General features: G+C 41.7%; 1 protein-coding gene across 1 annotated transcript in view; it reads left to right on the top strand.

Moving 5' to 3' along the window:
• Nucleotides 1-6,111: 6,111 nt before the first annotated feature.
• The window catches only part of PRKD3 (protein kinase D3), a 43,417-nt gene continuing 28,510 nt past the window's right edge, over nucleotides 6,112-21,018 (top strand). The window contains exons 1-3 of the mRNA XM_082303460.1: nucleotides 6,112-6,186; nucleotides 8,848-9,874; nucleotides 19,283-19,421. Of these exons, the coding sequence (XP_082159586.1) occupies nucleotides 9,584-9,874; nucleotides 19,283-19,421 (430 nt within the window). The 5' untranslated portion in view covers nucleotides 6,112-6,186; nucleotides 8,848-9,583. The remainder of the gene's footprint in view (nucleotides 6,187-8,847; nucleotides 9,875-19,282; nucleotides 19,422-21,018) is intronic.

Here is a 21,018-nt window from a genome sequence, read left to right on the forward strand (position 1 = left end):
TCTGTCCGCGTTCGGACACCGGTGGGAGCTCCGGGCGCTGGGATCAGGGAGGGCTCTGCGGCGGGGCCCGGGCTCCCTGCTGGGAAGCGGCCGGGAGCAGCGCTCGTGGCTGATGGAAGCTCGGAACGGGTATTCCTGAAGGGTGTGACGACAAAGACCTACAGAATTGCAAAGTGGCTTAGTTTTTTATTTTATACGTTCTTCTTATGATACTTTTTAGACCTAAAACAACAATACTTTCTAAAATGAAAATCCACTCTCCAGGCGTTTTAAGTTCTGTAATTATACTATCAACTAACAATGAAGCTGAGGTGGTGAGACGGTGTTTTGCAGTACACCAATTTAAATTATTAAACCAAAGAGACAAGTTTCTGAGCTCCTGATCTCTTCTTTAGGTCATTTGACATCAGCGTTCTTGCTCTAGGATGTTGTAGAAAACATCTGACTATTCTGTATCACACATACTTCATTTAAAGTCTCCGATTTTTATATATTTCTTAAAGTTCAGGCTTAATGCCAAATTAAAAGAAAAAAAAGAAGAAGAAAGGAAGAAGGGAAGCAGCAGTAGTAATCATTTTACTGCTTATCAGCCTTGTACTGGAAAGCCACATCCTAGTAACTATAGCTTTGCAAGTATTCAAAGTGTCCGCAAGGGTGATGTGAGAGAAACAGAGCAATTTGTGATTTGTAGATTGTTGACCCAGATTTCACAGATTTCCTAGAAAAGCTGGTGGATCTGCCATCCAGCACAGAGATGGCATCTCTGGTGGTGATAGCTTTACTACAGATGCAGTGTCCTTCTAGCTGAGACATATGCGGCTATATCCAATTTTTTTCATATATGGGAAAACAAAGAGTTAATTTAAATTGGTGCCTCTTTTTTTTCAGTCATGAAAGTCCACACACTGCTTTGTTAGGAAATTGTTCCAAACTCACAGCCAAGTCATTGGTTCATAGGGAGAAATGGGCAATCTTTTGATTACCAAGAAAAATCACTGTGGTTGACAGATTTTTAGACAAAAGCCCTAGCATGTCAGAGATCAAGTAATGGGAAATTAGTCTAAATCCAGCTACTAAGATGATGGTGATCCCAGCAGAACGACACAACGGAACAAAAATCTGTTGCCCCTCCATGAGATTTCCTGTGGTTGACTATACAGTCCAGATGCTGGACAGATTTTCTGGGTGATGTGTCAGGGTTCTCACACAATTTAGCAGAAAAGAAAATAAATCCAATAGCTACAGGAGAAATCTGACAAGGATATAAACTTGAGTCAGGACTAGCTAACACTGCTTTTCCCTAAGGGATTGTGGTTGCTCTGATGGTTACAATTATTTGATAGATTACAAATTTGGCAAGTGTAAAGTCAGATTTAATATCACCTACATGGGAAACACACATAAAAATGTAAGTGCTGGACCAGATGTGTAGAGAGATTAAATAGGATTTTTTAAGGGCATTACTTTCAAAATTTGGAGTGGAGATGTCCCCTCCCGTAACCACCCCAGGAAGTTCTATGTCTATAAAGAAGACTGAGAGAAGAAAAAAAGAACCCATGTAACAGAAATCAGAACACTTCACAGTTGAAAACAGAAGTATGTAACTATTTTAAATATGCACACTTTAAAAAAAAAATAGTCAAAGGTGATGGACATTTTGTTTATCCAGGAGTTTATAAAGGAAAAATGTGTTGTTTAGTCCTGCTTCATACCACCTAATAGAAAATGTGTCAACAAATTGCTTAGTGGTCAGCTGTACTATTATATACATCTTAAATATTTGGATTATTACTCTGAAAAATCAAATAGATGTAACCAGATGTCATCTAGAGGGGGAAAAAAAAAGGGTAGTTTATTTAGTAAGGGTAGTTTAGTTGGGGAGAAAAGCCTAGGCAATCTGTGACAGTATGATCTGTACATGATCCCTTCCTGTGCGCAGGAAGTGACGGTGTGACAGTGCCATCTACTGAAGTCCTGACGGACACTCGATGGAGGCACCACTGTCAAAACCTTTTCCTTCTGCTGGCCCTCCAACATGTCAGCATTTCAGCCAAACCATCCCTGGGAAGCTGAGGCCGTGTGCTCCGTCATTGCCTTGGCTGTGAACTGGAGAAATGCGCTGCCCAGTGCTGCGGGTTTAATGCTCGCCAGTTTTCTCCAGAAGGGGAACTGCTGCACCTTCCAGCGTTCTAAAGACAGTTTAAATGCTCGGCTCTTCTGACTGGCAGGCCCGCGGCAGGGAGAGCAGAGGAAGTGTGGTTTGATGCGGTTTGAATCCACATAATAAAAAGTCATTTCCAATGCAGAAGGTTGGATGGGGCTCAGAGCAACCCAGACTAGTGGAGGGTGTCCCTGCCCACAGCAGGGGTTGGGAACTTGATGGTCTCTAAGGTCCCTTCCAACCCAAGCCACTCTAAGATTCTATAATTTGAGCCTGAGCTATGGCTGATTGGCCAACAGCAGGAAGGCAGCAGATGCAGTCTGAGATTCCCAGAGTTCAGCAGCCTGGGCTGCTGCAGACTCAGAAATTCATAAGCAGCTCTCAGAGCCCAGAGGGAAAGGGTGGTGGGGCTGGTGGTCACAGAGAAGCACAGGGGCCTGCAGGTGCCCAGTGCTCATGTGCATCTTGTGGGCTTGAGCTGCTGCTGTTCATCTCGGTTAACTCATCCACTGCTCGTCTCCTGGGGGCTTGGAACAGCCCTTATCAGGCTGTGGAAGCACCCCACTTGGTGATTCAGGTTGAAGAGACTCTGTTTCCATGTGCTGATGCTTTCACAGACAAAGCTTTAATAAGTGCAAAAGTGTGAAATTTCTTAGGTTTACCTTAAACACTTACTTAGGAAAATAACTTTATTTTGGAGCCAATACAGTAGAATTATATATACTATATGAATGAGGCTACCCATCTAGCAGATGCAAGGATCTGTGAGATCATTCCTTAAACTAGTGGGGGGTCAGTGAATTCCAAAACTCAATTACCCATCATTTATAATAAAAAGATATATTTTGTTTAATAAAAAAAAGTTACAAATATGTGTTTATACCAAGGTAAATTTTCATTCCATGTTTTTTAAGTTTATACTAAACTTTTCATTGGTTTGTTGGAGGTAGATTTTGGGACAAAGTTCAGCTAAGGGCTCAAACCAAGATGATGAGGTAATTCAGAGACATACCCACATTTCAGGATTTTATCCAAACCAAACCTGAAATCCTACCTTTTTTTCAGTTCCCTTATGGGAGAGGTTGAGTTGAGAGAGTGAGAGAGAAAAGAGACAGTGAACTGAAAAAAGAAAAAAAAAAAAGCAAAAGCATTTGTATATTTTGTCCATAGAGATATTGCTTCCTCTTTTTGCAGACATTTGTTGCAGATCTTGCAGATCCTAAAAGAGGGTCTTTGCTATGCAACATCAGTGTCAAAGCAGTGAAAAATAATCATGGCAGCATGTGCTTATGGAATTTCTCAGGCAAATGCACCAGTAAAGTCTCCCACGACATTGCCTTGAATATGAAAATATTCAAAACATTAGATTGGCGAACAGAAATGAAAATATTATGTATCCATTTTCAGATACGAAATATCCGAATGTTAGAGATATTATTTTCAAAGTGGAAAAACTTGATGAATTTTTAGAGTTATAAAACAGTTCCAAATGTTCTTTGTTTCTATAGACCTTGTGGTCCATACAGAAAACCAGTTTCTTGTTTATAAAAGCAAATAAATACAATGAAAGTTACCCGCTTCCTGGTATGTTGTAGATGTAAGAGAGAGCAATTTGTAAAGCATAGCTGGGTTCAGCAGGCAAAGCTGAGCTGTGAAAACAAGCTAACCATCTGAGGGAACGATGTTGGCTCAGAAAAAAAATGAAGAACATTGACGAAATCTGCATGAAATCACTAATTATGGTAGTCATAAAAATAACAAACCAGAATGCTTGCCCTGTAAGTCACTGCAGCCAGGGCTAATGCTATCATGCAGAGTCAGCTGTGCATATGCACAGATCTATGTGTTGCTCCATACACAGATACTGAATGCAGAGCTGCTTTCAGATGTGTTTTACACATCTTTACAACAGAGATCTTTACAGACAGGACACGCTTTGGATGCTTCAGCGATATTTGTTTAATAGAAAGTAACACCAAACAAGTACTTACAGCAGTTTGGTTTATTTTGGCTGATGCTGTCCGGTGTTCTGTAACAAATTGATTTTAACTAATCCATCTGCTGTTCTGATTTATGAAAAAGCAGCTATTACAGCTTAGGGCAGCAAATTAAATGGCACCAACCCTATTGGATGGTATAAAGCTGAGCTTCTTTACAAAGAAATATAATCGTTGCCCAATGACTGTGATAATACCTTATGTCCATCTGGTGTCGTCCATAAACAGCTATTTTAAGGGCTGCTAGTCAAAATGAGAGAAGCTTGCTGCACTTTTAAATAGAGTATGACTCCTTGCTGTGCTAAGCATCAGAAATCATGTTTATGGAGGCAAGCTCTGTGTTTACAGTGGTGGCGTGTGGGAGTCCCACTTTAGAGGAAAAAGGAAACGAAGATTGCTCAGTTATCTGGTGCAGAGCGTTGGCAAGAACATCCTCTATTCATGGAATAGCCTTCATTAAAAAGTCCCAGGGTGGTTTTTGGCATTCAAAACCAGTTAAAAGCAGAATCAACCATTAACTGCTACATTTTTAGTTTAAAGTACTTCCAGATTTTGACAAGAAGCTGCAGGCTAATTATTTATCAAATAAAATGGCTCCACTCAGCGCAGAGAGCTCGTTACACTATCAGCTGCACTGTGTAAAGGTTTGATGCAAAATAGGGTGAAGAAAGCGGAAGGACTCCCCTCAGCTTCAGTGGGTTTTGGGCCAGGCCTCAGGAGCGCAAGATGAAGGAAATGAGAAACGTACGTTACAAACAGAGCTATAAATGACAAGGCACTAATCTGCTTCTCCATCTGTGTCTCGCTGAGCTGAGGATTAGAAGCCTTTGAATCTGACAGTTTGCCTTTTCAAGGTGTTTTCGGTCTGGTATATAACTTAAACTTCAGCAACTTCCTATGGTAATGGATATCATTTTAAGACTTGTACACAGAAATTGAATCCAAATTCAAGAAGGAAGATTATGGGTTGTCTTTCAACAGGGAGCTTTAGGGCTGGAGGGAGGTTACAGAGGCAGTTTTGCCTTGCACCCATTTTATTTGCTACTTCAGCTCACTGGTTTTTTGCTAAATATCTTGCGTGCAGAGATTTGCTGCTGATGCCAAGAATGGCATCATTAACGCAGGGCAGAAGATGGGATTTAGGTGAATCAGAGCGTTAGAAGGGGGGGGCTGAAACGCAGCAGGACACGGACAGAGCCATGGTGAAAAGGGCCTGGAGGACTTCTGATTTCTTGCTGAGCCGCACGCACATCCGTGGGGACTAGCGGGAGGCGCGCGGGGACGCTGAAAGCCATTTCCAGCTCCCAGGTCAGCGCGGCCACGGAAAAGACCAGCGCGATGCTGTGACACACTAGGTCAAGTATTTCCTGTGCAGCGATGGAGGGCCTGCCCGGCCCAGGGGACATCCCCGCGGGGCTGCGCCACCCCCGTCCCGACAAGGTGAACCGGGAGCGGCGCGGATGGAGAGACGGGCTGCGGCTGCCCCGGCCGGCCGGAGCGGGAAGGAAGGCGCGGGGCGCGCCCCGAGATACCGCGGGCAGGGCGGGGGGCTGCCCAAACCCGCGGCCGGCGCTGGCACCGCAGCCGGCGGGTGCGAGCTGGCGCGGACCCAGGGCTTGGCACGGCTGGAGAGGCGAGGCCAGGGCGGCGGCGGGGCGGCAGCCGCAGCTCGGAGCGCACGGCTCCGCTGCCGTGGCCGTCCCGTTCCGTCCCGTTTTGTCCCGTCCCGCTGTAGCGGCTCGGGGCAGCGCCCGCCACGGCCAAGGAAAACTAACGGAAACTCTTTCTGGGAGCCCTGCGCGTGCGCCGCCGCGCGCTCCGAGCCCCCCGCCCGCGCGGGGCACGCCGGGACTCGTGGTTCGCCCAGGCCGGGCGGCCCGCAGCAGAACGCGGCTGCGGAACTACAGCTCCCGGCAGCCCCCGCGGCACAGCCCTGTCCCGTCCCGGGCGGCTCTGGTGTGTGTGCGGGGAGCCGCGGGGCTGGAGATGCGCGAGCGGCCGTTCCGGCCCGGGGCAGCGGGGCCGCAGGTGAGCGCGGCGGGGCCGGGGGCGCCGCCGCCCCGCCGCTGTGGGCAGGAGCCGCCGCGGGGTCGCGGTGTGTGTGCGTGGGGTGTGTGTGTGTGTACGGGGGTCGGGGCCGCCGCCGCCACCGCGCCGGGGAAGGGCGGGGGCGGACTCGAAAAGTTCCTGCCGCGGCGGCGGGAGCGGCCGCCGAGCCCGGCACGGGCCGTGCCCCGGGGCAGCGCCCGCCGGCGCCCGCGGGGGGAAAGCGCCGCGGCCGCAGCTCCGCCCTGGGTGCCCCGGGGTGGGGGTGACGGGCCGAGGCCACATCATCTCCGGAGATGGTGCCGGCGGGGGCGGGTCGCGCAGCGGGGATTTAAACCTGGGAGGGACGGGCGCGACGGGACGGGCGGCTGCCAGCTCCGGCCCGGACGGGGCTGCGTGACCCGCGGCAGGCAGGACGCGTCCCGCCGGTCCCGCCCGGGATCCGTGGCGGGGAGCTGCCGTCCCTCCCGGCGGGAACGGCCCCCGCGGGGGTAAGAACTGCGGCTGCAGCCGCTTGGAGCGGGGCTCGACGTCCGCGTCTCGCCTCGCAGCGGGAGGGAAGGGCGGGTTAAATGCCAGGTGTTGGAGAAGCTGCCCGAGAGCCGCTTGGTTCGGGGGCAGCAGGAACGGGAGGGACAGCGCTTCTGGGCGAGCGCAGGCTGCGAGCTGGGCAGCAGGGGAAAAAAGCACAGAGCCCCTGTGCCTCTCTGCTTTTGGAGGTGTAAGGGGGGACTTTTCCTTGCGTAAATAAAAATGCAGAATTGTAGACTGCATGTGAATTTCAACATACGCCTATTTTATATGATGTTCGGAAGAATTCTATCCTCACTACAAAGTGAGCAGTTTCTATGGCTTTCCTTTCATAGAAAGATCCATTCTTCCCTATTAAGTAGCAAAAATAAACTTCTTCAAAGGCTTGTATGCAAATACACATGGTGTCAAAAGGCTTTGTCACTGCAAAAGCATCGTGCTTTTGGTAAATATAATTATCGTTCTAATTAGGCGGTTGTAGGTGAGCTTTCACAGGGTGTTTTCACTGTCTAAATTAAACTTGCTTAGTAGACTCATTAGTCCTTTCACATCAAGGAAAACTAACATCATAAGGCTTTTCTGTTCCCTGTTATATTGGTTAGGCATTCTTTTTTGTAATTCAAATCCACCCCTAAGGCTTCGTATTTGCTGTCTCTGGTATCTGTGAGCGGTGAGGCAGAGGAAAGCAGTAAGTAGAAAACAGGAACAAGTCATCTTCAAGCAAACGTGAAAGCACTGTGAATCTCCTTTCTTGGGAAAGGTGCTTAAATGCTACTGTTGCCGTCCTTACTCTCCTATTTATTACTTTCATCTGTATCGCGTTTAGCGTGTTCTTTAAAGGCAGAAATTTCTTTTCAGGTGTTGTTGCTAAATGTCTAGCAAGTTCTGTGTATTTGAAGACAAAAGGTTCTAGATACCTGTGCTGAAAATCCACAAGGTATCAATTTGTTCTCTCTTACAGAGCCCCTGTTAGGAATTTTTATTGCAGTACCAAGAGCTTATTTTCCTTCCAGTACTGCAATTTGTGTACCTCTCTTTCTTTATCTATCTTTCAGAATGTAGCGACAGTGGGGTTTTGAGCTATCACACTGGTAAATACCAGGAGTGCATAGTGTATTAAATGGACTGTTTTAGCAATTCTCAGCCTTTTTTCTGGGAAGGACAGCTTCAACTGTGTGCAGTAAGATGTGGCACTTCTCTTCTGAAATTTCATTGCAAGAGTAATACTCTTTCTTAGATTTTTTTTTTTTTTTTACATAAGAGAAGGAAAAATATGTGAGCTTACTGATTTTGGTATCCTATATGGATCAATTCTCCTTAAAAACTGTTAGTAATATGTAGTATCTAGGTATTTGGACCACTTTTGCATTCATGGAAAACTTTTCCTGTGGCAGAAGTTGCATGGGGAATCTAGAAATTATTCTTTTCAAACATTCAGCTGCTTGTAAAATGCCTGAAATATTGGATCAGGTAGCAAGTATCTTGAGCCCGTGCTCATGAAATTATTTATTTTCAAAGGTTGTAGCAGACTTGCTTTTTTAATCAGATGTGTGAATATTAAATGACTCAATTTTTTTTCCAAAGAAACTGATACTCAATGGTATGCTCTGCATATCTTCCTATAGTTAGTGTTTGTGCAAGTCATTCTTCAGTTTTCTTGAATAACAGTATTGATATCTTGAGTACATGCTGCTGCATAGAGTTTGAGTTTTTATCTTGTATTTTTTTTTGACATTTCTATGCATTTAATGAATTTCCTTCCCTACCCACCAGCTTCTCAATATAGACGTACAGAGCAGAGCTGTGTTCTACTGCTCCCTCCCCCTACCTTTTTCGGTTTTTTCCTTTTAAGTGCCAAGTGCTTTGCTCTGCTAAACTGTTGTTAATTAGAAGTTGTGGTAACATATTGGTCAGTTCTAGATCTGATTTTTCTCGTGTATTATACAGTGGGAAAACAGTTGAGTTCAACTGACAAGTACAAAATGCCTCTAATGTAATATATTTGAGTAAAAGGAGTTGGTATCCCACTGCGTAAAAGTAGAGTGGTTATGACATGGGTATGCAAGTTTATAAATTTCATGTGAAGTAACAACTGTATCTTTTCCCCCACAGGCAGAGTACAACATTTCAAAATGCTGGAGATTATCTGGGTGATGCTAGAGATTACATTTAATGTGATTGTGTCTTCAGACATTCTGCTCCTCCATTTCATGAGCTAAAATATTTTATAAAAATGAAATCAGGTATCTTCATTGATCTTCAAGTTCACTTTGTCCTGTGAATTCAGAGAAGACTTTCTGAAGGAGGAATAGACTCATCACATACGTGGACTTCTGTTGTTGCTCAAGGATACACTTTTTTTTATCATAAAATGCCATCTGCATGAAGATGATTCTTCATTTAAGATATGATCTGTGTAATTAGGTGAATGAGGATACTTTTAATGAATTATCAACATCTATTTCCGTCTGTTTCTCCAGCTTTTGTTTTTTAATAAAAATGAAGGACAAGTATAAAACAGCAGAGCTGATGTGTTTCTGTGAGGCCTTTATGTAAGCCTCTGTGTCTGGATGTGGTGCTAAAGGACAGGCAATCTGCTTTTGATCAGCTGATTGTAACTGCAGAAAGAGAACCTTTAATTTAAAGTAGCTTGCAGCTGTAATTATTTTACTCTTTGGCTTGCACCGAATGAAAGGGAAATTTAAATTTTACTGGTCAGGAGCATTTTACTGAACTAAGAAAGGGAAAACTTACATTATCCTTGTTTTCGTTTCAAACCAAGAACTGATAACGTATTTTTCTTAGAATTTGACTACTAGGGAGATCTCGGCAGCGTAAAGCAAGTCAGATGTCAGCAAACGACTCTTCTCCCCCATCCTTACAGAAGTTTTCCCCCCCGACGTGTCATGCTGCTGCACCACAGACCCCAACTTTGTCTTCAAGTCCCCAGTCGGGGCTCTCCAGTCGACTCTCCAATGGCAGTTTCAGTACGCAGAGCCTCACCAACTCCCGAGGCTCCATGCATGGGATCTCATTCCTTCTGCAGATCGGTCTCACTCGAGAGACTGTCACCATTGAAGCTCAGGACCTCTCCCTCTCTGCTGTTAAGGACCTCGTGTGCTCAATAGTTTACCAGAAGGTATGGTATGATGGTGCCATGTTCTGCTGATGGCAGCCGTTGTTTGGTAACAGGCTGTTTAGTAATAGCTGAGATATGCCAAGAGTTTGGTACAGTGACAAAGATCTCTGTTAGGTATTTGCAGTGTGGCACAAAGAAATTTTGGTAACTCTCAAGGGAGAAACTTCTAATTCAAAAGGATTAAACCCTCTTACTTTCTCGCTTGTGAAATCTAGTAAAAGAAGATGTAGTTTTACATTTTCTGCAAGAATGACTTTTCACAATATGGACAGTTTTTCCCTTTCAGCGGTTGTCTCTGATTCCTTAGGTTTTTACTAGCTTATGCTTACTACTTTTGAGGAATATTCTTGGATCTGTATAGCCAGCCATAGTGAAAGGACCAGTTTTAGCTACAGACCTGCATTGCAGGGCTGCAGACATGATATGAGCTTTTCTTTTTGTTTCTAGTTAATAATTAAAAATCCCACCATTATTAGACAGCTAATAATGTGCTAGTATTGTTTTTCTGTATACTGAATACATGTGTTGCTCTTATATATCAAGATAATTTGTGTTAAGAGAGGGTTGACCAAGAAATAAAAGAGCCTTAGCGTACTTTTCCACTGTGTCTTGGCTATCCTGTTGCAAATTCTGTCTTCTCTAGGGAGGCAATAACACTGATCTTGCTAGTTTTGCTTCCAAATTTTATCTTCATTTAGGTTAGGAAGGTTAGATCCTTGTAAGCAGCCTGAAAAAAAATAAGGAGTATTTAGTAAAATAAGAAATAATTGGTCTTTTCCGTCAAGGTCAGGTGTGGTGAGGGAATTGAAGGCAAGTATTTTGTAGGGAATTACCTTCATGTCTTTCATTGTTGTAATTGGTATTTATTGTTGGTTAGTTTTATTATATGATTCTTTTTCACCTGATAGCCTGAAAAAAGTAAGCACATGATATGTTATTTGCATATGCTTGTGTATCTTTTTTTCCCATCTCATAACTTACTGCATCTTTCATATTTTTACAAACTAGTTGCCAAGCAAGCCAATTTCATAATAACTTCCAAAATGTAGTTCAGCATGTTAGTTCCCTTCTGAAGAGATGAGTTATTTGGCTCAATTTCTACTTTTCATGTACCATGCATGTTAGGTGTACCTTTATGCAGCCATTTTAGGGGCTGCTTTTTCTTTCTGTATCGGCTCCTTCTCTTTACATCTACATATTTCCTGTCTTCTATCTTAAAGAAAGATGAAAACAAGTACATTCACACTTATTTTTCTTTTTTCCTTTCTGTTTTTTTGGCAGGCTCAGCTAAAAGTTTAGGTTGAGGTCTTGTTATAGCTCAAACATCTTACATGCTGAGCCTAATCTACTCTAAAACTGATGAGGATTTCACGATTAGTTTTCCTTTTTGTCTGGCTTTGCTGCAGCTCTCCTGCAGCTGACGCTACCAGTAAGTGACTGCTCAATGAAAACATGTTTGCAGGCAGCAAACTGATCAGGAAACAACCTCAAGTGTGGTGGATTCATCTTTCATAAGTAGTTTTTCAGCCAGTACACGAGTGGCAATATTCTCCCTGTACTCTCTATTTGCCAGCAATGTGTCCTGCCTTGACTTTTTTTCCCTTAGATCTGGTGACTGTTGCAAGACTGTTAAATATTCTAGGATTAATATATACCTAATGTAAAAATTGCAAACTGCGCTCTTATCTGTCGTCATGTGAATGGTTGCCTGTTTTTTCTAGTTGAAGGCTTTGAAGCTTACCTGGGGACTTGAACCACCTGCCTGTGTTTGAGGTTACAATTATGGTATCAAAAATGTTGGTTAGGACTCTGCTTTTTTGTGTTTTCTGCTTCAGACGGTGTTCAATGTAGCTTGTTCAGGTTTTGCAGAAGCGTAATTTGAAGCAGCATCAGCAGAACTGAAACTAAAGAGGCATGTGTCCGCAAGGAGAGCGAGATGAGTAATGCAAATATTTGGTGTGTCTCTTAGCTCTATTACAGATGTTCTAAACATCAGGAGATGTTTTTTAAGTGTTTTTCTTCAGCTTTTTTTCAAGTTTAAAGTTAAGCTTAAACTTAACTGTGAGCACTGTGTTAGGGTTATTGTGTATTGGAATGCTTAATAGCCATCTTCAGAAAACCCAAACTTTAGACTTTATAGGGATGCTTCAAAAAAATTTCTTGCTTATGGTCTCCCGTACATTCACGGTCTTCTCTGTTCATTCCTTATCTAGGTTGCTATGTATTAAAGTATCAGACATACAGTTCTCAGGGGCAAGCTGAAGAGGAACCTAAGCATGGGCATATATGGCTGCTGGAACGGAGGGACAGTGTTTAGAAGCAGAAAAACTCATAGCAGGTAGACAGTGTGTGTCCTTGCACAATGATCAGGTGTTATAGACTCAAGTTCTTAATCCTGTTCTGTGTTGGAATACTGTTTCTTCATTCCTCACGAGAGGACATGAAGTAGAACAAAGGGATTACTGATTTAAAACTAGAAACTCACATGTGGTGATGTTCTACTGCCTGCAGACTGAGAATTATGTAGTACAGCATGCTATAAATGCCATATTCTATCTTAGTTAATTTTATTCTCGTTAATATGAAGAACATTTGATTACTGTAGTATTACTTGTGTAGAGTCAGTACCTGCAAGATTTCTCGTAACTTTTTCAGTAAACTTACGAATCTTTGCTTTCATGTTTCTGCAACTTCTCTATCTTTTTTGGTCCACAGACCTGTCCTTCATCGTTTTCACTTTCAGTCATACTCAATGTTCTCCTTCTTTATATATATCTGATGGCTTTGTTACGTTTTGCTCTGAAATAGACCAACTGTTCCCCTACCTTAGAATGTCTGCCTGAAATTCTCATGATCCTTCAACCGTTGCATTCTTTTTGATTGAGAACTGATACAGTATTTACCCATGCAATCTGTTTCTTACTCTTCCCGCCTAGTTTTTCTACTTGACTGAAACCACCCAAAGTCACCATTTAGCAAAATCATAGGGGTTTTTCTTATGTCTTGCTGGCTGGATTTGTCTTCTGTATTTTCATCACATTACAAGGATCATATTGCAGTCCCTCCATAGTACAAATGGATCTCTGCAACTCTTGCAGTAACAACTTGAGCGTAATAAATAAGTAACAGTACTGCAACCAGTGTTCTGGGTTTTTCTCCGGGTTAAGCTTGTAATAGTTCATGGTATATTTTCTTGCTGCTCTGCCTTCTTGTCTTGTCAACTGTTTTCTTCATATGGGCTTAATAATGCAGAGACTTAGCAAGAGTTGAGGCATGAGAAGCAAACGTGCTTGTGAGAGGGTGGGAGCTGGGGAGTTACTGGGGGTGCAGAGGTGTTATATGTGGGGCAGATTAGCATTTCCAGTGTGGTAATAGGTTTGTATGCTGGAAAACCTAGCCAAGCAGTAGTCCAAGTATGTCTGTGTTGAGGCATCTGGTGGGGGAAAGATCTCCTGCAACATGTTTGAAGCTGATTGTCTGTGTGATAATGTGATTTGGCACATGATTCTAAAGAGTGGGAGTGAATCGCTGGGTAGGGATGCAGGATAATAGAATGGATGACTTCAGTGAACGAAGAGACTTTCCAATGGTGTTTTGGACCATTAGACTTTGAAAATAACTTCCAGTGGTTTGAAGCATTTGTTCTGAGTTATGATGGGTCATGAGATATTGGACCTTGAAACAATATCCGCCTACACTTTTCCCTCGTGTGAATTTTTGGCGACTAGTCCAGAACTTTGTAAAGTAACTCCTGGAACTTGAAGTAAAGGGATTTTTCAGTTGCTGCCAAGATAGAAAGAAGCCTCAGTTGTGTTTCGCTCAGCAGTACTGAGTGCTGTATTTTGGTTGAGTTCTTCTGGATCAAAAAGACGATGTAATGCACTCTCAATTAAAGCTAGATATGCTGTAATACTTACAGTATGAGCATGCTAGATAACAACAATGATTTTTCCTCAGTGTTACTGCAATTATGCACTAGTTGTGTTACTTGTGCTAGTACCACCCAAGTATTAAGAATTGCATATGTTCTTGATGTAAGTTGATGATATTGGTATACCAGAGATTAATTTTGGCACAGTCTAGTGCATACGTAGACTTCCCACAAGTGATTTCCTGTCGTGAGATGCTCTTTTGGAATTGTTAAGACTGGGAACAGTCATCTTTTTGCTTTTAGGAAACTTAGTAATACTGGGATTAGCAGTTTATGTGTTCTGAGTAACTGTGCAGATACTTTAGGCTTTTATGCAGGAAAGTAATAGCTGTATAATCCCATAAGATAAAACAGGCTTTAAAAAATTCTGCTTTGAGTTTTGTTTTCAAGTTTACATTATGAGCTCTTAACACTTCAAAGGAACTGGGTACTGTTCTTCCTCACAGCTTCATGTAACTGAGCATAAGGAAAGCTATAAAAGCCGTACTTTGCTGTGGTACAAGAGAGAAGAATTTGGTAGTGTACAACTTGAACATAGTTCAACTATTGAACATAGTTTAAGCTTTGCGTAAAAATTCTGTTAAAAGATACCACTTGAAATAAAACCCCTGTTAATTGATGAGGTTATTCTTGGCTAGCAGTCTGCACATAGCCTTCTGGCCAAGGTGCTAGCAAGGAATGCTGTATTCCCAAATGGACTGGGGAGCGGAAGGGAGAGCAGGGCGCTGCACGCCTGTAAGGAGCCAAGCTGCTTGGTTGGAGCTGATTGCTCCCCCCGTCGAGGCGTGGCCGAGTGCCTTAGACAGGGCTCTGCTGGGCCACCTGCAGCTCATCAGAGCAGCCGTGGGGAGGGCAGCCAGCCAGGGCTTCCATGGCTTGGGTGCACAGGTCTGGAGTGGGGGCAGAGGAGAGGAATCTGAGCTGGAGTGTGTGGAAGGGAGTTAGGAGGCAGGCATCTTTCTTTCCAAAAGAACAGGGTCTGTTCTTTTGGAACTGGGAACTTTTTTTTTTTTTTGGCATGGAACTGGGGGAAGTGTGCAAAGAAAGAGCAGGATTTGTTCATCTAACTTGAAAAGTTTTGTTAGGGATGGTTGAATCTGGAGGCTGCTGCAGCTCTGTCCCCATGTGCAGCCACGGACAGCAAGACTGACCACGTATTCCCAATAGGCACTAACATTTGGATACAGGTGTGCAACACCATATATGTGTACACACAGATCCAAACAGCTGAACAGTGTGTCTGTCTGTAAGCACCAGTGGTGCTGTACCCTTCTCTCGTGGTTCAGGATGGAGGTCTGGTAGTGGGGAAAGTACAGACACATACCTACTCACCCACCAATAGAAAAAATAGCAACAACAAAAAAAAGTGGATGCCTCCAGCAGCCGGCTTCAAGCACTCTCTTGTAGCAGCTGCTGGATCTTGGTCTTTCCAGGTGCTGACACCTGGATATTCAAGCTCATGATTTCACTTACTCGGCCTCTCCAGTCACTGACATTACAGGGTCCTCTTGCTCTTATTGCTGGCACTCAGACCCCCCATACACACACATGGGCTCAGAATGAGGGAAAATCATTCAGGAAAATAGCTAGAAATTGAACTTAATGAAAACGGCGGACGGGTGGTGCTGATGAGGCACAGGGCATGATCAGACAATTGTTCTGACCAACCCCTGTGTACAAGTGACCAGCCTCTTTTATCTTCTTGTCCCTCGATTTTTCCCCACGTTTATTCCTCCCTGAATCACCTCTTTTGCCTTTGTTTCCTTCCATAAACATTCCATAGGTATTGTACCATTCTAATTTCCCAGCATTTTATAATCTCTACCATACCACTGGACACCAAAAGGTGTTCTAGTGTTGACTTACCTGATCAGTGTATGTGTGGAAACTGGGTCTAAGGATATCCTGGGAGACCCCTGGGAGGGTCTGGGCAGAGGATCCTTTCCCTGGAGTTGTTAATTTGGGTTCCCACCTGCCGTTCTTTCTCTGTGCTCCTCTGGCTTGTGGAGATGGGCCTTCCTTTGAAGGGCCTGGGAGTGCCTGGGCAGGGTGTTGTGTGGGCTGCCCCCACCTGCATTTTTCCTCTGTGCTGCTTTGTGGATGTGTAGACAAGCACCTCATAGGCAGGACAGGTAAAGGAGATACTGTGAGGTTCCTCAGCTACTGCCTGTCTCTCTTATGAATTCAGGAAAACCTCCTAGCAACTGAAGTTCTCTATACCCATGAAAAGGCTATCTCTGTTCTCATGCTTTTAGTTTTTGGAATTACTATTACAGAAATGGAGATCAGGCATGCACAATGCCTAGAAAAATGTGTCCTGGTGAAGTCTTGTCACATACTATAGAAACTGTATACAGAGCCTGTGTTTAGTGAGAGAATTCTTGTACTCCATACTAGTGTAGATTACTCTCTTGTTAGTCCTGGGCTTATGATTCTGCATCTTAGTTTAGAAGCCACTGATAAAGCTCATGCCCGTAAATAGAAGAATTACCTTTTAAGGTTAAATGTTACAGTTACAGAACCAAAGACAATCTTTCACAGTCACTTCTATGTGTATGTGTATTTGTTTTGGAAGAATAGGCAGTAGATCATGTCATGACAATATGAGAAGCATTCATGATACACAGTTTAAAAGGTCAATTTAATTAATGTAGAACCAAATGAGGGTATTGATGTCAACAGTTCTAACAATCTGTAATAGATGATTTTGCTTTTTAAAAAATATTGGTACTCTGTAAAAATTAATTCTGCCTTTGTGTGGAATTTATTTGAAAACCAAAATATTAATTATAGGTATTATAATGTTATTTACAAACTTTGGAATTAATGTTGATGCTGCTTTCTAAGGAATGTAATGTCTCGTATTTTTAATGTTTATACTTGCTGCCACAGAGGACTTGAGTGTTCATCTGTAACCTTAGTTTATTGTGTCAGCTAATGCTTTTTAGTAACAAAAACTAATGTAGTATGTTTAAAACATTTTTATAAATCCAAGATTTGTACATGAGAATGGGTAAATGGTGCATAGGCAGAATATATTTGGTTGTAGCAATTAAGATAAGTGCTGCTTGGCAGGTGATTATGTGACCTCTGGTTACTGAGGTGGAGGATTATGTGTAGGGATGTTCTGGCAGCTGCATGACAGGGTTATGGTCTTAAAGAGTGGAAAAAAACCTAAAAGAGAAACAAAGACATATCTTTATCAAAAGAAGGAGACTCAAACCTGTGGAATATGTTAGAGGCTTCCTTAAAATCGGTGGCTCATAGGTGGTTCTGTGAACTTAATACAAAGAGACAATAGTTCACGTGATTCCCTGAGTCATGAGTTGTCCCTCCTGGCAGCTGAAATTAATATTGGTGTTAATAAAAAGTGTCATGTGTGTCTGCAGGCAGATATATACTGTTTTAATGTTGATTTTATATCCCTTTTGTTAGAATTAAGTTCTTCAGCAGTATAATGCAATTGATAGAAGTTATCTTAACAGTGTATCAGGGATTAAAACCTCACAGCACTTATTTTAATAATGTAAATATATCTTGTTTTCTTGTCAGTCAAGGCACAGTGGGATTTTGGGTTAGAGCTTAAAGTAGGTTTATGACGTGTTTCAGGTATGAAGAAATGTCAGTTCCCTTGGAAGAATTACTAGTGTGCTGTATCTTTGCATGTTCTGAGTATAAAGTCAAGTCCTGTCCATACTTGCAGAGATACTGAGACGCATATTTGGGCAGCACAGCTAATTCTCAAGCTTTATATTTTCTTTCTTATTACAAGTTATCTTTGGGCAATTGGAAAAATGCAATTTTCAGAACATTCATGGATATTTGCTATTTAGCAAGATGAATCAGCAGATGAGTATACTGAAATATAGTATAAGACAGGAATTCTTGAATTCTTCCAGATGATTTAAGGGATCTTAAGCAATAGCATTTTATTGTATAAAGGTTTAAGCAGTATCTGGTTTAGGGGAATATAATGCTACTGTAATCTCTGTACCATCATGGCTACTGTACAGAGTACAAGAGAGTTTCAAATTTATGTAGGAAGCCTGGGAGTGAGTTGAGAGCCAGAGGAAGCAGCCGGCTGCTTTGGCATCAGACCAGTAAATCAGTTTCTTGCTGTGGACTAAGTATCTACATGCCAGTATAAATTTGTCAGCTCTGTCTTTTGCTTTTGCAAAGGCTAAGTTGCACAAATTCTGCCTCTCCTTTTGACTGTCCAAGGTAGATAGCATGCTTTGTGGAGCATGGACTTTTTCAGTATTATGTGTCATGTAATTGTGTAGTGTGTACACACTAAAACAGAGAAGACCAACTTGATATTTCAGATAAAATTGCTGCTGAAAAGAGGACATGATTTTTTCTCTGAATGGGAAGAGAGCGTGAAAATGGGCATGATGGATACCTTCATTATGTTTTTGATTTGGTAGAACAAATCTTTGATTATTTTAGTTGGGAAAAATTAATATACCACAAGCTTCATGCAGTTTAGATGCTTACTGACTGTGTAACATGTAAATTACTAAGCTGTTACTTCATTAATTAAAAATTTCTTCTGAGCTTTTCCATATTTTTTCCCACATTCTTCCTGTTTTCTTCTGCGTGTGTGTTCCCACCTCAAGTTTGAATTCTGGTTTAAACCAAAAGGTCAAAGGAGCCACTTGAGTGCTGCTCATTCCTCTCCAGGGTCTGTTGCTGCTCTTTTTCCCCCATGAACTGTTTACTTTCAAGCTTTTCATTCTAAGAAGTTTTCATTTTAAGAAGTTTTACTCATACTTAACAGTGTTTTGAGGAGTAGGGAAAATACAGAATGAGAAAGCTTTTTTTCAGTGAAATGTCATGGAAAAACAGCAGGCTATTTAGTGTATCTGTTTCCTGTATGGATTTTCAGTATTATATTCTGTGTCCTTGTGGGGATTTAAGTTTTCCTTTTCACGGAATCACAGCAAATGGTTAAGGTTGGAAGGGATCACCGGAGGTCATAGAGTCCAACTTGCCTGCTCAAGCAGTGTCCTCTGGAGCATGTTACTCAGGATTTCTCGTATCTGTAGATCTAAACTGTTGTAGAACAGTGGCATGGAGCCTCTTAACTGGCTTGCTCCTCAAGAAAAATGTGGCAGGTGTGGCTGGAGTGTCCCAAGCTAAATACCTGCCTGACTAGAATACCTGTGAAGTAAGGGTTATAGGTGCTGGTATCCAAGTTAAAGGCCTGTATTAGCTTTCACTTGCCAGACTGATTATGCAGGTCTGAGAGATTAAAAACCCAAAGAAACAAAAATCTTAACAGTTTTTTTTTTTTTTACCTTTAAAAAAAAAAGTAGAAATTTTCAGAAAATGCTTTGTTTCCTCAAAAATAGGCAGATTAATTTTGTTACCATGAAACATTCACAACACTTGAGTTCTGTAGCTGTTATTAAAAACCTTGATGTATAGGATTATCAAATAGCATGTATTAATTTAGAGTTTGATGTCTGTTGCAGTTCCCAGAGTGTGGTTTCTTTGGCATGTATGACAAAATTCTCCTGTTCCGTCATGACCTGAACTCAGATAATATTTTGCAACGAATTACATCAGCAGAAGAGATACACGAGGGAGATCTTGTTGAGGTTGTACTCTCTGGTAGGTATTATTGTAACAGTGGAACAACTCTTTATTCAGTAGATTAAAAGAAAATAGGGCTTCATGGAGCATTATTTTCATGCCTGCCTTGAGCTTTTTCACTTCAATCTCATATACTTTGGGGTAGAGGATTTCAAGAAAATCCAGGTGTCACTGATGCTTCAGTACTCACTTTTGTTATTTTTTCATTTTTCTGTTTTAATCTTCTTCAGGTTTATTATGATAAACAAATCTGCATTATACAAATGAGAACTTATAAGTATAATAATATCAGTTTTTAATTTTTATAATTGTTTAAGATGAAATGCAGGTAGGATTCAGAATTTGTTCTTCCAACTGTTGTGGGTTTTCTTTTGCTTTTATCTGTCTTTTTGTTCTGTAGCTTTTGCTATTGGTGGTTTATGTTGTCATAAGACTTTCAAAATGTAGTTGCTGAATCATGCCTATAAAAACAGACTCTTAAAGGTTATTGAAGTTCTTAAAAATGATTTCTTTACACAATATAGTCCTTAGAGTGGTGGTTATTAACCAATAACGAGGACAAAATAACCCCAGCCCTGATTGTCATTGTATGTGTTTAATCAGTATTTTGTCAAATTCAATCAAAAGTCAGCTGTAGTTAAACTATAAATTAAAGCTGGACTAGTATTGAGCAGTTTTTAAGTCTTTGAGGGTAAAGTGACAAACAGGCTACGTTTTAGGAAGAGAGACCCTTGACTGTCATGGGCTTAGATTTGTAAACTTGATCAGTAAAGTATGAATTTGGTGGCTGTAAGGCTGAGTCCTTGGCTGCGTTTCAGGGCGCGTCCAGGATGTTCAGTAATCGATCATCTTAGTTTGAGCTTTTCATTGCTTCTGGTGAATTGCATATTTGGAAAATTTGTTGTGTCTGTTGGCAATCTCTGACAGTTTCCTTAGATAGACAGACCACCAGAAACTGAGGCTTTTTGGAAACATGTTAGTGTCTTTCAGTAGGTTTTTAAAAATAAGAATCTGAATAGGAAGAGTTAGTACATATTTGGTCAAAAAATAGTAGCCGTCAGGGCAAGATAATGTTGATGTAAAATACCTTTTTTTTTTTTTTTTTCCTGCCTTCAAAGAAACAGGACAAAAATAATTTAAATATATCTGTGCTTGTTTAAGGGAAAGAATATTTCAATTTTCTGTAAAAACTTTATCCACAGTATCACAGTTTTGATACACCAAGAGTTTAATCTAATAAACTTTTACTGTAAAAGTCCTTTAGAAGATAAAAATCTAACTTATAGAGCTGTCTTTTTTTAGAAAATTTTGTAGGTTACAAAACAGCTTGAAAATTAAGTTGCTCTTTCAAACCTTTATTGTTGCTTTTAGCAAGGCTTATTGTGCCTGCCTTCAACTTAGTGAGGTTTTCAACAGTGTGATTCATACTACTGATTAGTTGTGGCCATTAGCCTACAGAGTCCAATGCATATTTTTCCTCAATAAAAATGTTTACTGAAAACCATGTAGTCTTCTAAATGAATATTTAAATGATATACTCTAAAATGATGTTTTCTAAACAGCTTGTTAGCATTCTTTGAATTAGCCATTTTTAAAACATGTTCTTTTCATAAAT

This window comes from Coloeus monedula (assembly GCF_965178545.1).
Source record: "Coloeus monedula genome assembly, chromosome: 2".
Classification (NCBI taxonomy): domain Eukaryota; kingdom Metazoa; phylum Chordata; class Aves; order Passeriformes; family Corvidae; genus Coloeus; species Coloeus monedula.